The sequence below is a fragment of the Suricata suricatta genome, chromosome 3, assembly GCF_006229205.1.
Source record: "Suricata suricatta isolate VVHF042 chromosome 3, meerkat_22Aug2017_6uvM2_HiC, whole genome shotgun sequence".
Classification (NCBI taxonomy): Eukaryota; Metazoa; Chordata; class Mammalia; order Carnivora; family Herpestidae; genus Suricata; species Suricata suricatta.
In genome coordinates, this window is record NC_043702.1 from 64,962,480 (window position 1) to 64,974,280 (window position 11,801).

The 11,801-nt window shown below is 37.9% G+C and overlaps 1 protein-coding gene across 1 annotated transcript in view; it reads left to right on the forward strand.

Moving 5' to 3' along the window:
- The window catches only part of GRB14 (growth factor receptor bound protein 14), a 63,434-nt gene extending 52,532 nt beyond the window's left edge, over positions 1–10,902 (forward strand). Inside the window, exons 8-13 of the mRNA XM_029934480.1 lie at positions 1,742–1,822; positions 6,468–6,584; positions 6,674–6,746; positions 6,904–6,991; positions 9,123–9,216; positions 10,474–10,902. Of these exons, the coding sequence (XP_029790340.1) occupies positions 1,742–1,822; positions 6,468–6,584; positions 6,674–6,746; positions 6,904–6,991; positions 9,123–9,216; positions 10,474–10,620 (600 nt within the window). The 3' untranslated portion in view covers positions 10,621–10,902. The remainder of the gene's footprint in view (positions 1–1,741; positions 1,823–6,467; positions 6,585–6,673; positions 6,747–6,903; positions 6,992–9,122; positions 9,217–10,473) is intronic.
- The last annotated feature ends 899 nt before the right edge of the window (positions 10,903–11,801 follow it).

Below are 11,801 nucleotides of genomic sequence, written 5' to 3' on the forward strand. Positions count from 1 at the left end.
AATTTTTGTTATATATTAAAAAAACAAACAACCAAAACAAAGCAAAACAAAAACAAAAACCGAAGGGAAAAAAAAAAAAAAGCAGGCAGCAGCTCCCCCTGGTGTATAGGCTTGGTTTGATGGGGTAAGTCTTGGAGTCTGCTCTCAGACGCTCCGCCCCTGCCTGAGGCGAAATGAGCAGCAGGAGGTGAAGTGAGCACCTTCACAGACTCAATTGTGGAGTCCCCACCCCCAGTCAGGATCGCGATTGCAATGGGGGAAAGGAAAAAAACAAAAAGCGAAAAACCGAGTCTCTCTTAGTTTCTGATAGCTTTGCTCAAGACGCTGTGCGCTGCTGGAAATGAGATGGGAGCTCCTACAGTCTAAGCGCGTGCCCAGGCCTCCACCTGCCACCGACTCTTTGTTGGAGGTCGCATAGGTGTGCACCCTATTTCTTCCCTGTGTGGACCCGGGATTCGCGCAGTCCGTGCAGGGGGCGGGGTGTGCCGTGGAAATGGGGTCCATGGTCCTGTTCCCAAAACCAAGTTCGAATTGCTCGCGCCTGGCGCAGTCGCCGCCCGGGCCGCTTCCCGCCGCGGGGCGCGCCTCTCCAGAGCAGCCGCTTCTCACAGCCACAGGCGCCTCTGATTCCCCGCCGAGATGGCTTAGGGCTGGGGGCTATTCCTTCTCTTGCGCCCTCTACCCTGCAGTTATCTATGGAGTGGGTTTCTGTCTCCACGTGCAGCCAAGCGTTCTATACCTCTTCCCCAGAGACAGCTCCATGAGCGAGTTCCGACTCTGTCTCTTCCCTTTGTCTCCCGGGCGCCCGGCACTTGCGCCACGTTGGGCTGGGGATCTTACCTCCCCTGCCCGTCCCGGGGTGGCCCGTCCTCGGATCTCCCCTGTTCGCCCCCACTCACTCAGGTATCCTTGAGGTTCTATTCCTTCTGGAGTTTGTATTTTCTCCTTCCGCTCTCTCAGATGAACGTAATATCCTTCTCAGTTCGAAAAACGGTGCGGAGGGAGTTTACAGAGCTCCCTTCCTCTCCGCCATCTTGGCTCCACCAAAAGAAAAATTTTTTAACATTTATTTATTATTGAGAAGTAGAGACAGAATATGAGCATGGGAGGGGCAGAGAGGGAGGGAGACACAGAATCAGAAGCAGGCTCCAGGTTCTGAGCTGTCAGCACAGAGCCTGACGTGGGGCTCGAACTCAACGAGCAGTGAGATCATGACCTGAGCCAAAATCAGTCGTTCAACTGACTGAGCCGCCCAGGTGCCCCAGGAATCTTTAACAGAGGGCCAAGTTTATGGATTTGCCAGAGAGACTCTATAATTTGTCAATCAGTCATTGAAGAGTTATGGTGAATTTTACCCTATTTTGCTTAAGATGCATGTTAGGTTTTTTGTCTTTGTTCCATAAAGTCCGGCATCCTTCCCAAGTGAGCTGTCTTATCCCTCCATGCTTTCGGTGCTATGGGTGCTAAGAATAATGACTAAGAATATCAATTTCAGATCTTATACTGGTAAACTGGATCTTAAATGTGGGTACAAGTGAAAAACACTCATCTTTTTAAATGTATCCTTGTAGGGCACTAAAAGCTTACCATTCAGTATTATGGTTGCTTTACTATTTGTTTTAAGGAAAGCTTACAATGTTTATTTTTGATATTGATAATTTATAATTAAAGTATTGATTTTTCCTCAGTTGCCTGTGTAGTAAAAGTGACAGGAATGTGTTTTTATTTATTTGTTCTGCAGTATGGCATGCAGCTGTACCAGAATTACATGCATCCATATCAAGGTAGAAGTGGCTGCAGTTCTCAGAGTATATCACCCATGGTAAGGACCACATTTATTAATCGATGTATTTTATATGTACATTTTCTTCTCTTGCAATTATATTACGTTATAAATGTACACTACAGTACACTTAACACTCTTTCCTTTTGGGTAAGTAAAGTAACTATGACACGTTCCAACATAATGTTATATTGAATTATTTCTTCTGGGATTTCACACAATTGCAGCCTATGTGATCAAATCACAGCTGTTGAATAATACATTAAAATAGGTAATGTTATATGTTAAAATTGAAAGTTATGTGAGTCATTCTGTGTCATTGCAACATTTGAGGATTATATTTTAGTATGACTTATGAAATATTTTCCTTGGAACTGTAGGTGTTTCCTTAATTACTGATTTTCATTGTGGGTTTATATAGTTATTTTAATATTCTGGAATCATCACAACCTAGTATAAAGATGCCAGTGGTTTGGAATTTTAAAAGCTGAAGTATATGCAGGTGAGCTCTTCTGCCATTCTGGCTTTCTAATAAAAATTGTTAAGGTCTAAGTCCTTGAAAGCAAACTGCTCTTCAGGAAACTCAAAAGCTGCCAGCCAAAATGTAGATTTTGCATTACATAAAGTCTAGCACGACCACTCAGATTTATGCTAAATGCAACTTGAATATTTACTTGCAGATATACCCAGACACATCTTTTCCCTTTTAGAATTGAATTTTAATTTACTCTGCATTAGCACGAGAAATTTATTTTTGAACTTAAAAGTTTATGTTCTACTATTTTCCTCTTGCTCCTTAATATTGAGTGTATTGGGAATTCAGTGCGTGTGCCTGTGTTACAAATCGGCAAACATGCTGCATTTCCACGTTGGCTAAAAATCTGCTCCTCATGGCTGTGACCAAGGAAGGCACATTTCCCCACATGCAATGTAGCCGATGAAATGCTCAGGTCTAGGAATGAGGCGTGAAATAATGTTGATTACGAAGTCTAATAGACTAGTGTGGAAAAAAACTCCTATCTGTGGTTGTTGCTTCACATTATGGAAGAGTAACTCTTCATCTTTGTATCAGATCACTTTTAAGCCCTAAAATAAGAAACTAAAGAGTGTAATGAATTTGTATAAAAGCTGTTGCTTTAGATGAGTATTTTTATAGTTGGTCATGTACCTTCATCTTTCGATCCACATATATAGACAGAATAATGGATTTTATGATCTTAATCCCTTTTGAAGTCCTTCTAAATATCTTTTGGAATCTAACATTTTTAGGATAAGCATGTTAATAGCAGCCATGCCTTTCGAGGCAGTTGCTTAGTGTCCTGCTACTCATAGGGAAAAATTGTCATAAACAAAGCATTTTCTAGTCTCATCGCAGTCATTAGCATTATAAGCATGGGATTACTCTTGCCTCTGTCCATTGAAAGTGGGTCTATTGCTGATCCATATGTACACGACAGCTTGGTTAGTATAACTTTGCTTATTCAACACAATGTATAAGAAAAGGCACTTCTTGAGTGAATCTGGTTGGAAATAAGGATTTTGTAGGAGGCCTGTGTAGTGAGGACCTATCTGTCCTGTATGGTAGTTATCAAGATCAGATGGAATAGCACTTGAGAATTATACCTCCACTCTTCCTAACTTACATAAAGGAAACTGAGATGTTTTGGGAGATATCTGTGTTTACTTTAATGTCTGTACAGAATCCCACCTTTCTAGATTATCATGGAAGAATCCATGACCTCTGTAATGACTGTCAGTCCCCCTCACCTGCCTCCGTTAGTTTTCAGCCAGGCACTGTCTTGAGTGAGCAACACAGAAAACTGAATATACTTTAGTTATGTTTTTAAAGGAACACTATTCTTAACTTCTCCAGGGATACATTTTGAGAAGGGAAATAAGAAAAAAATTTTCTCATGCCATAGTGAATATCATAGCTATATGTAGCACATAATAGCCACTTCTATCAGCCTTTGAAATGAGCATCATCAGCAGATATTTCAGGAAGCCAAATATATTTGGTCCTTTTCAGCACAAAGGATTCATTTAAAGGAGGGTCTGTTAGTATGGCCCTGACTGGAGAGATGAGATGGGGAAAACTAGTCCACTCAACTCTTTATTATTGCTCACTCTTGACACTGAGCTAGACATTGAAAACTGAGTTTCTTCCCTCTATCTCCCACCCTGTGATACATAAATGACCCTAGAAAGACCATATCTGTCACTGCTTTTACGTTGAGCTGCCTGTGTGACCTTGGTTGAGTCACTGGTGTCCTGCAGTGTAAAATAAGGGGGCAGTTGCATAATTTCAGGAATGGGTTGCATCTCTGATGTCCGATGAGTCTGTATGAAGCAGAGGAGAGAACGGTATCAGGGAATTCTGTGACCTCTTCCTAAGAACTCTGCTGCAGGTTTATCAACGTCTTTCAAGTGGGGTGACAGATGGTGTGTCTACTAGATGGCACCTCCCTAAACTCCCTGAAAAACATCTTATGTCCAGGCTCACTAGGAGTGACTGGATCCAATCTCAGTGTGTGGCCTGCATAATCCAGGGTGTACCCAGGCCTCTTCTTTCTTGAAAAAAGAAGTATGTCATTAAAATCATGGACCTTTTTTCAGGGCTTGCCCTGTTTATTCCACCAGAAGAAAGAGCTAGAAAATGGGACACATATTTGAGAAATATACTGATTCTGAATGTTATCAACACTGCTTTCTTATGTGAAAGAAATTGAGCTGAAAATGACCTTTTGAGTTCAAGTTAGATTCTGCTTCACTTCTATTTCTTTGTCCACCAAAGGTAAACTATTAATTTTTCATCCACCACCTGCTATTCAGTAGAACACATTTGCTATATTCCCATGTTTTCCCTAGTGTAGTTAATGTAGCAAATGAAAATATTTATTTGCATTGTAGACTCCCTACTAATGTCAAGTAATTACAGAACATGGGATCTTGTTTTACATTCCAGCCTGTGTATTGTAGGCAAAAAAAAAAAAAAAGAAAAGAAAAAAGAAAGAACAATAATAAGAACAACTGGTTATGTTCATTTTTCATGCCTAACAGTATTTTTATGTTATCAGGACCTTGTGATTACAGAGCCCATCTTGGCACATAGAGATATTATAAGGATAAGGCTATCATTATGATTGAGATTAGTTACTCTGTGGTTTGGGCAGGTGGAGACTTTTCATTAATGTCGGCAGAGCAGAAGTGTATCCAACTGGTCTACAGCCCGGCATAGAAGATCACGGGGTGAGAAGGGCAAAGTAAGGTGTGACAGCAGATAGAGATTACAGAGACAGCATCTGTCTGGAAAGAGCAGCTGTCAGTTACAAAGGCTCCTGTAACAAATGGAAGATTGCATGCCGGATCTCTAGAAATAAAGATGAACGGTAATAAGATTGTGGACACGACACTACAGCAGGGTTGGAAGAGGAAATAGCAAATGCTAATGAAGTGAGATGTATAACGCAGCGAGAAGTGAGCCCCCCAGTGTGTTGTGTGGACAGGGTTTTCTTGCAAGCGTACATTTGACTACAGTCATTTAGATGAAGCGAGGGAGGGCCGAATCCATGTGCAGTTATAAACCGGTCTTAGGCCACGCGTCTCCAGAGGCACACCAGTGCTTCCTCTCCCATTAGCACAACATTTTTTGTTTCGCTCCACTGTTAACGAGGGGGAGTCAGAGTTAAACATGGTCCATACTGGTCTTGACTGGTTTTTTTTTCCTTGGGAGAGTTTGAATTCTTAACATACTGACGGAGATTCTTGACTGGAGATTTGATCATTGTCTTTTGTTAGGATGCGTGACTGGGGTTGGCTCACTGTTTTAAAAGCTGGTTACAGGGTATAGCCCTAAACAAACAAAAATTAGAAATAAAGTTCAGGTTTGGAATATTTTATTTTCACCTTTAGAGAATACAGAAACGAAAAGTATTGGCAAGTGGAAGACTTTATTATCCATTTATATTATGTTTGTTCGAAGATGCCTTCCTTTCACATCAGTTCTTTTTCTCATTTTTCTATGTTCATTCTCACAAGATGGAAAAAATGTTCATATATTCAATCATAGAAAATTTAATAAGGAATTACTGGGGTCATTATTCCACTGAATTTTATTTTCTAAGTGAGATGAACATGGATGTGATACACTTTTAAAATACATATTGTATTTTGTTCCATTATAAAATATGAGTAGTTTCTCAAGAAGTGATGTAAGTCAATCTAAGTTCTAGTTTTGTCTACCTTAAACCTTATAGACAGCTACTTCATTAGCAGATAGAGTTGATATTTAAGTGATAACTGATGAATCTCAAATCATAATAGAGATCAGTTCAAAAGTGGTGGGTCTGTTACCCATAGGAAGAGTGGTGTTCTCAGAGGATATCAAGAAACGGGGTGTTACCAGAGAATATGCCAGAGAATGTGAAGAGATAGGAGAAAGGCCTGCTACTTTGATAGCTTTTAATCTCTTTACTCAACATTTAATTCAGTGACCCTAACAAATAACTATGTAATTTTTTAACCAAAATATTTCATAGCACCATTTTATCTTAAATATGTACTTTTAACTTTTTAATCTCCTGCCAGCCACCTTTGGATTCACATTGTAGAGTGGAAACGAATTGCCAGCAAAACACTGAAAGATAAAGATATTTTAATGGTAAAAAAATGTGTTTTTTCCCAGAGAAGTATATCAGAGAATTCTCTAGTAGCAATGGACTTCTCAGGCCAGAAAAGCAGAGTTATAGAAAATCCCACGGAAGCCCTTTCAGTCGCTGTTGAAGAAGGACTCGCTTGGAGGGTACAAATAGCTTCACATTCTTCAAAATATTTATGATTTGCGTTTGTCTCACCAGAAAAGTGAAATTTGTTTTCCCTTTCCTTGTGCAGAAAAAAGGATGTTTACGCCTGGCCACCCATGGTAGCCCTACTGCCTCTTCCCAGAGCTCGGCCACAAACATGGGTATGTCTGTGCCTGTTCACTGGTTCTGAATGCTGGATGGACGTGCACGTGGGTGAGGGGACTGAGTGGCTGTGGTGGAAAGTACATGTAATTAAATTGTGAGGATTTCAAACAGAGCTCTGTTCCCCCCTCCCCCCCCCACCTTGTATTTCTTCAGCCATCCACCGGTCGCAGCCATGGTTTCACCACAAAATTTCTAGGGATGAAGCACAGCGATTGATTATTCAGCAAGGACTTGTGGATGGGTAGGTTTGATTTAGAATGATAGTGACTGTGATCAGTCTTATGATCGGTAAATACTTAGTTAATACACATAGTTTTGACTTCAGCGTAGCATAAAACAGAAGTGACTCTGCTATGGGGTGGTTCCTAGCTATACAAAACCTATTATGTCATATGTGCTTATATTTGTTCATAAAAGAACAGATAACTAAATAGGATTCTCTGCTAGGTAACTAATGATCACTAGTATTACCCATTCTGTGCAAAAACCCATATCTCAGTTAAAACCAAACTTGTCTGGTCAGCGTTTTGATTTGACCATATAATAGGATTCCAAAGTCTGGTTTGTGTCATGACATTATCTTACATGTTATACATATTTTTAAGTTTGATGCAGAGTATATTAAAAAAAGTATTTTTTTAAATATTTGACTGCTTGTTTTTATTTTTCTCTCTGTTTACATTCCTATTTTCTAACAGCTTAAAGTAGTATAAGCCTATGAAAAGAGTACTTCTTAAGTGTTTCTCATGTCATCTTTTAGTGGGGGTACTGTGGAAGATAGAAGAGAAATGTAAATTGTATTATGAAATATTTACAAGGTGAAGAATTTTCTTTTTCTTCAATTACTCAGTATTTCAAATACTTCCTGTAATGCTGGCAAAATTCCCTTTTCAAATGCAGTAAAAATCCAGGCGGTTGTATTGAGGTTTGGACGAGAAATGAACCCAGCATCAATTTAAACAAGTGGTTGATGGGGTCTTTTATCTTCAAGGGTTGGCTTAAGATGATGACAAGATTGCAAGGTGATTTAATACTGACATTTGGATAAAAATGCATCTTCACATGGAAGATTATTAATAGCAAGTCAGCATTTCACTAGACTCTAAATAAGAGAAGATTTTAATATACTTCTCTATGGAGCACAGTCTTTTTAGATATAAATTTGAGCAATCAGCAGAATTACAATCTGATGAGACCAAGAAAAGAAATAATTCACAAAGAATCGTTAAACTGTTTTGAAGGATTATAATTTCCCTACCTTCAGAGCCTAGTTTTTATAAATTTTATGAAATAAATGCATAAAGAATGATACTATATATTTTTTTTAATTTTTAATAAAACATTGGGGGATGGTACATCTTTTAGAAAGATGTGATGGTGCCAGGCAGTCCACTAGGTGGTAGCGGTGATCTGCTTGGGAATAGGGAAAGAATTACAGCCTGATTTACCAGCGAAACTCCCTTTTGTCCCATCTCCCAGTGATGTAATGTCAGAATCTCACACAGTACAAATGGAATGGATAATCTCATCAGACATCTGTGACGGCTCAAATTCGGCTGCCTCTGTTGCCCAGGCCCAGTGAGATTAGTATTGGAGTCACCACTGGGGATTGTTTGCACAACCTGTTTGCCAACAATTAACACAACGCTGGTTTTGTGCAGTATCACCAGTAAATAGGAATCCACGCCTGGCAGCATTTGCTCTTAGGCCATTAGGCCATGTCTTGTTCTTCTACCCTGACGTTATAGAGGTTTCTCTGCTGCATTCTTGACGATTAAAGTATCTGTTGTTTGGATGTTTCTTTTACTTGAAACATTCTGCTCAAACATTTAATAAATGATTTAAGAATTGATTTTCTGGAATATATTCATTTCTCACTTTTGGTTGTGTAATAGTAGGAACCAGAAGAAAGGAGATCATCGTTGAAGAGGGGTTCAAAATGATTTCATTCTAAATAATTTTCTCTTTTCAGGGACTAACATAACCCATAAGTTAAAGTAATAATACGCTCATGCCCCATTCTCTGCACAAATGTGTTACATGTGAATACCCAGTTCTCCAGTGAAGAAAGAACATAGTACTAATTTTTGATGCTACCATAGCATTGTATTGCTTATTGTGAGCAAACAGTCTGACAAATGTGCTGTGTATTTATTGTATTAAAATTACATTTGCACTGATGACAGTTTCATAGTGTAAGTTTATGTTATACAATATTGTGTACCATGTTGGGTAATCCCATCACTGAATACACAGTAAAGAAAAACTCTGGCTACATTTATAAATATATTTTCTGGACTTGTTATATGCTATATTTTTATGAAATACATGAGTAAAGTAGAAACATATTGAAATTCCTTCTCTCTCTTTAGAGTTTTCTTGGTACGGGATAGTCAGAGTAACCCCAAAACTTTCGTACTGTCAATGAGTCATGGACAAAAAATAAAGCATTTTCAAATTATACCAGTAAGTAATTTGTGATTTCACATTTGTATATTAGAGATGATCTTAATGCAGAAGCTTTTGGAAACTTTGGTTTTCTTTGGATCTTTTATTAAATATAACCAGGGAGCTTGTGCTTTGACTAGACTTAAGTTTGGCAGAAATGGTTTTATGAGCCTGAATTAATACAGGAATTGTAAAAATTAAATTTCCCTTTTTTCATGAAATATGATTTACCAATACTGCGTGGACCCCATGCCACCTGTTGTTAAAAGGCCACTAAAGATTCTTTCTGAATTGTACTACTGGTTCTTTAAAAACCATTATTTTTAAACCTTTTCCCCTTTCTTAAATCAAACATGGTTTTTTTGTTGTTGTTGTTTTGTTTTTGTAGTTTTGCTTTGAATCATAATGGCTAGGCACACAGGTGCTGCACAACTGGAAAATCTTTAAACTATTCTGAGCACATTTTAAAAATTTCTGTAATTCTGCTTCTGGATAGCACACTTTACTTTGGGATTTTTGTTGCTTCTATTGATGCTGTGTGTGTGTGTGTGTGTGTTTGCACGTGTATATGCATGAAGAAACAGGTAGTATGGAATAGAGATCCAGACTACTTTCAGGAATGTTTTACATAAGATTGCTAGTTGCTAGTGTTCCCTTTTGAATGACCTCTTTTTGGAATTATCCAAATTCCATATGAAGTATCTTCCCAACTTCATTGTCCTTGGGTGAGTATGACTTGTTTGATGTCACAAGCCCTTACTGCTAAAAAGGAAAAAGAAGAAGATGATGATGAAGCAGCAGCCGTCATTCCATTCACATGTTTGATTGCTTCCGAATCAATTTATTGGTCGAAACCATATGAATATTTGTTTCTAGCGTACTAGATGAGGCTGTTAGGTAGACAACATTCAGATACGGAAATTAATTTCTATCAATGGAAGCATTGAAATCCTGTGTTTAGTTTTGCACTGAATGGTGCAGATTTCTCACTGTTGATTCCCAATAGTCAGACTATTCTAACTAGAGAATGTTAGGAGAATTTGAGGTAGAGAAACTAGAGCAGCCACACCACGGATCCTAGGATCTGATGACATTTCTTCTAAATACAAGTGAAGTTATAAACAAGAAGTCTATGCATCATAATGTTCTTTTCATTAGCCTTTAGTTTCATCCACTTGTCCATTTTAGTACATGAAGACACAGCATGCAATAGAATATGATTGCCCTTGTGGCTGTTTGACCCTTCATACCAGTTTGCTGTTTTCCCTCCCGTAGGTGGAAGACGATGGTGAATTGTTCCACACTCTGGATGACGGCCACACAAGATTCACAGATCTAATCCAGCTGGTGGAGTTCTATCAACTCAATAAGGGTGTTCTTCCTTGCAAGTTGAAACATTATTGTGCTAGGATTGCTCTTTAGCCAAACCAGAAGTGACTTGTGACTTGTTAAACTGTTGAAGAAAAGGGACTCAAGATAAAAAGAAAGAAAAAAGAAAGAAAGAAAGAAAAAGGAGAAAAGAAAAGTGAAGAAAAGAAAAGAAAGACTGTAAACAAAGGAGAAAACATTGCCATGGTGAAAAGAATATTTCACCTACAAGTAACAAAAAAATAGCTTGAGCATTGCAGATCAGCAAAGATTTGGATTGACATTACATTCATCATCTAAAATTCATTAGTTAAAATTAAACCTCAGAAAAAATGATTTGGTGTGTTCTTGTGTGATTTTATATAACGATATTATTTTCGTCAAATATTCATATTTTAAACATCTTTCTGTCCTCATTTACTAGGTAGCATTTGACTTCTTAAACACAAAGTATGAAAAAACTGGGTGATGGGGGTTCAGAATGAATTATTTGCAGACTGAATTTCAATTACACTATTTTTTTTGACTTGAGAATGATAAAATCTTGAGTTATCAATTGAAAGAAGCTATCCACAACTTGTTAATAAAACTAAACAGTATTTTGAGTTATATATTTTCTGAGTTTATTATAACCTTAAAATCAAATCATATTTTCAAGTATTGGCTTAAAGTTATTTTGAAATACGTTGATTTTTTAGGATGACTTTTATTAGGTTATTAAATTATTAACTATCCTATAATAATTATATGGGTTTATACCCATTAGTGGCACATTACTGATTGTATTTTATTTCATTCCCTTAAAGACTAACTGGAGCTATCTTTTTAAAGAGAATGATCAGGATATGGAAGGGATTTATATAATTAGCACATGCCTTCATGGCCTGTCAGCAAGTTGGGTGACATCAAAGATTCAAAGTCCATAAAGATCCTACTAGACAAATTCATGCTATTCTCTTTGTCTACTCCCTTTTCAGTTGGCAATATCCATATGGAAACCAAAGAGTTTGGAAACTTGAAATACTCACCTCCTTTATCGCCTCTCTGAGGCCATCTGGGAGTTTTTGTTGGGATTTTGTGATTCTTTTTTTCCCACTTTCTGTGAACAGCTATTTATTGTTCAAGAAAAGAAAAGGAAATTAAAATTATTCAAGATATGCGATCTCTTCTAATCCTAGAACAATAATGTAAGAAAATTAGGATGACTTTTTAAAAAACATTTCAAAAATGCATTC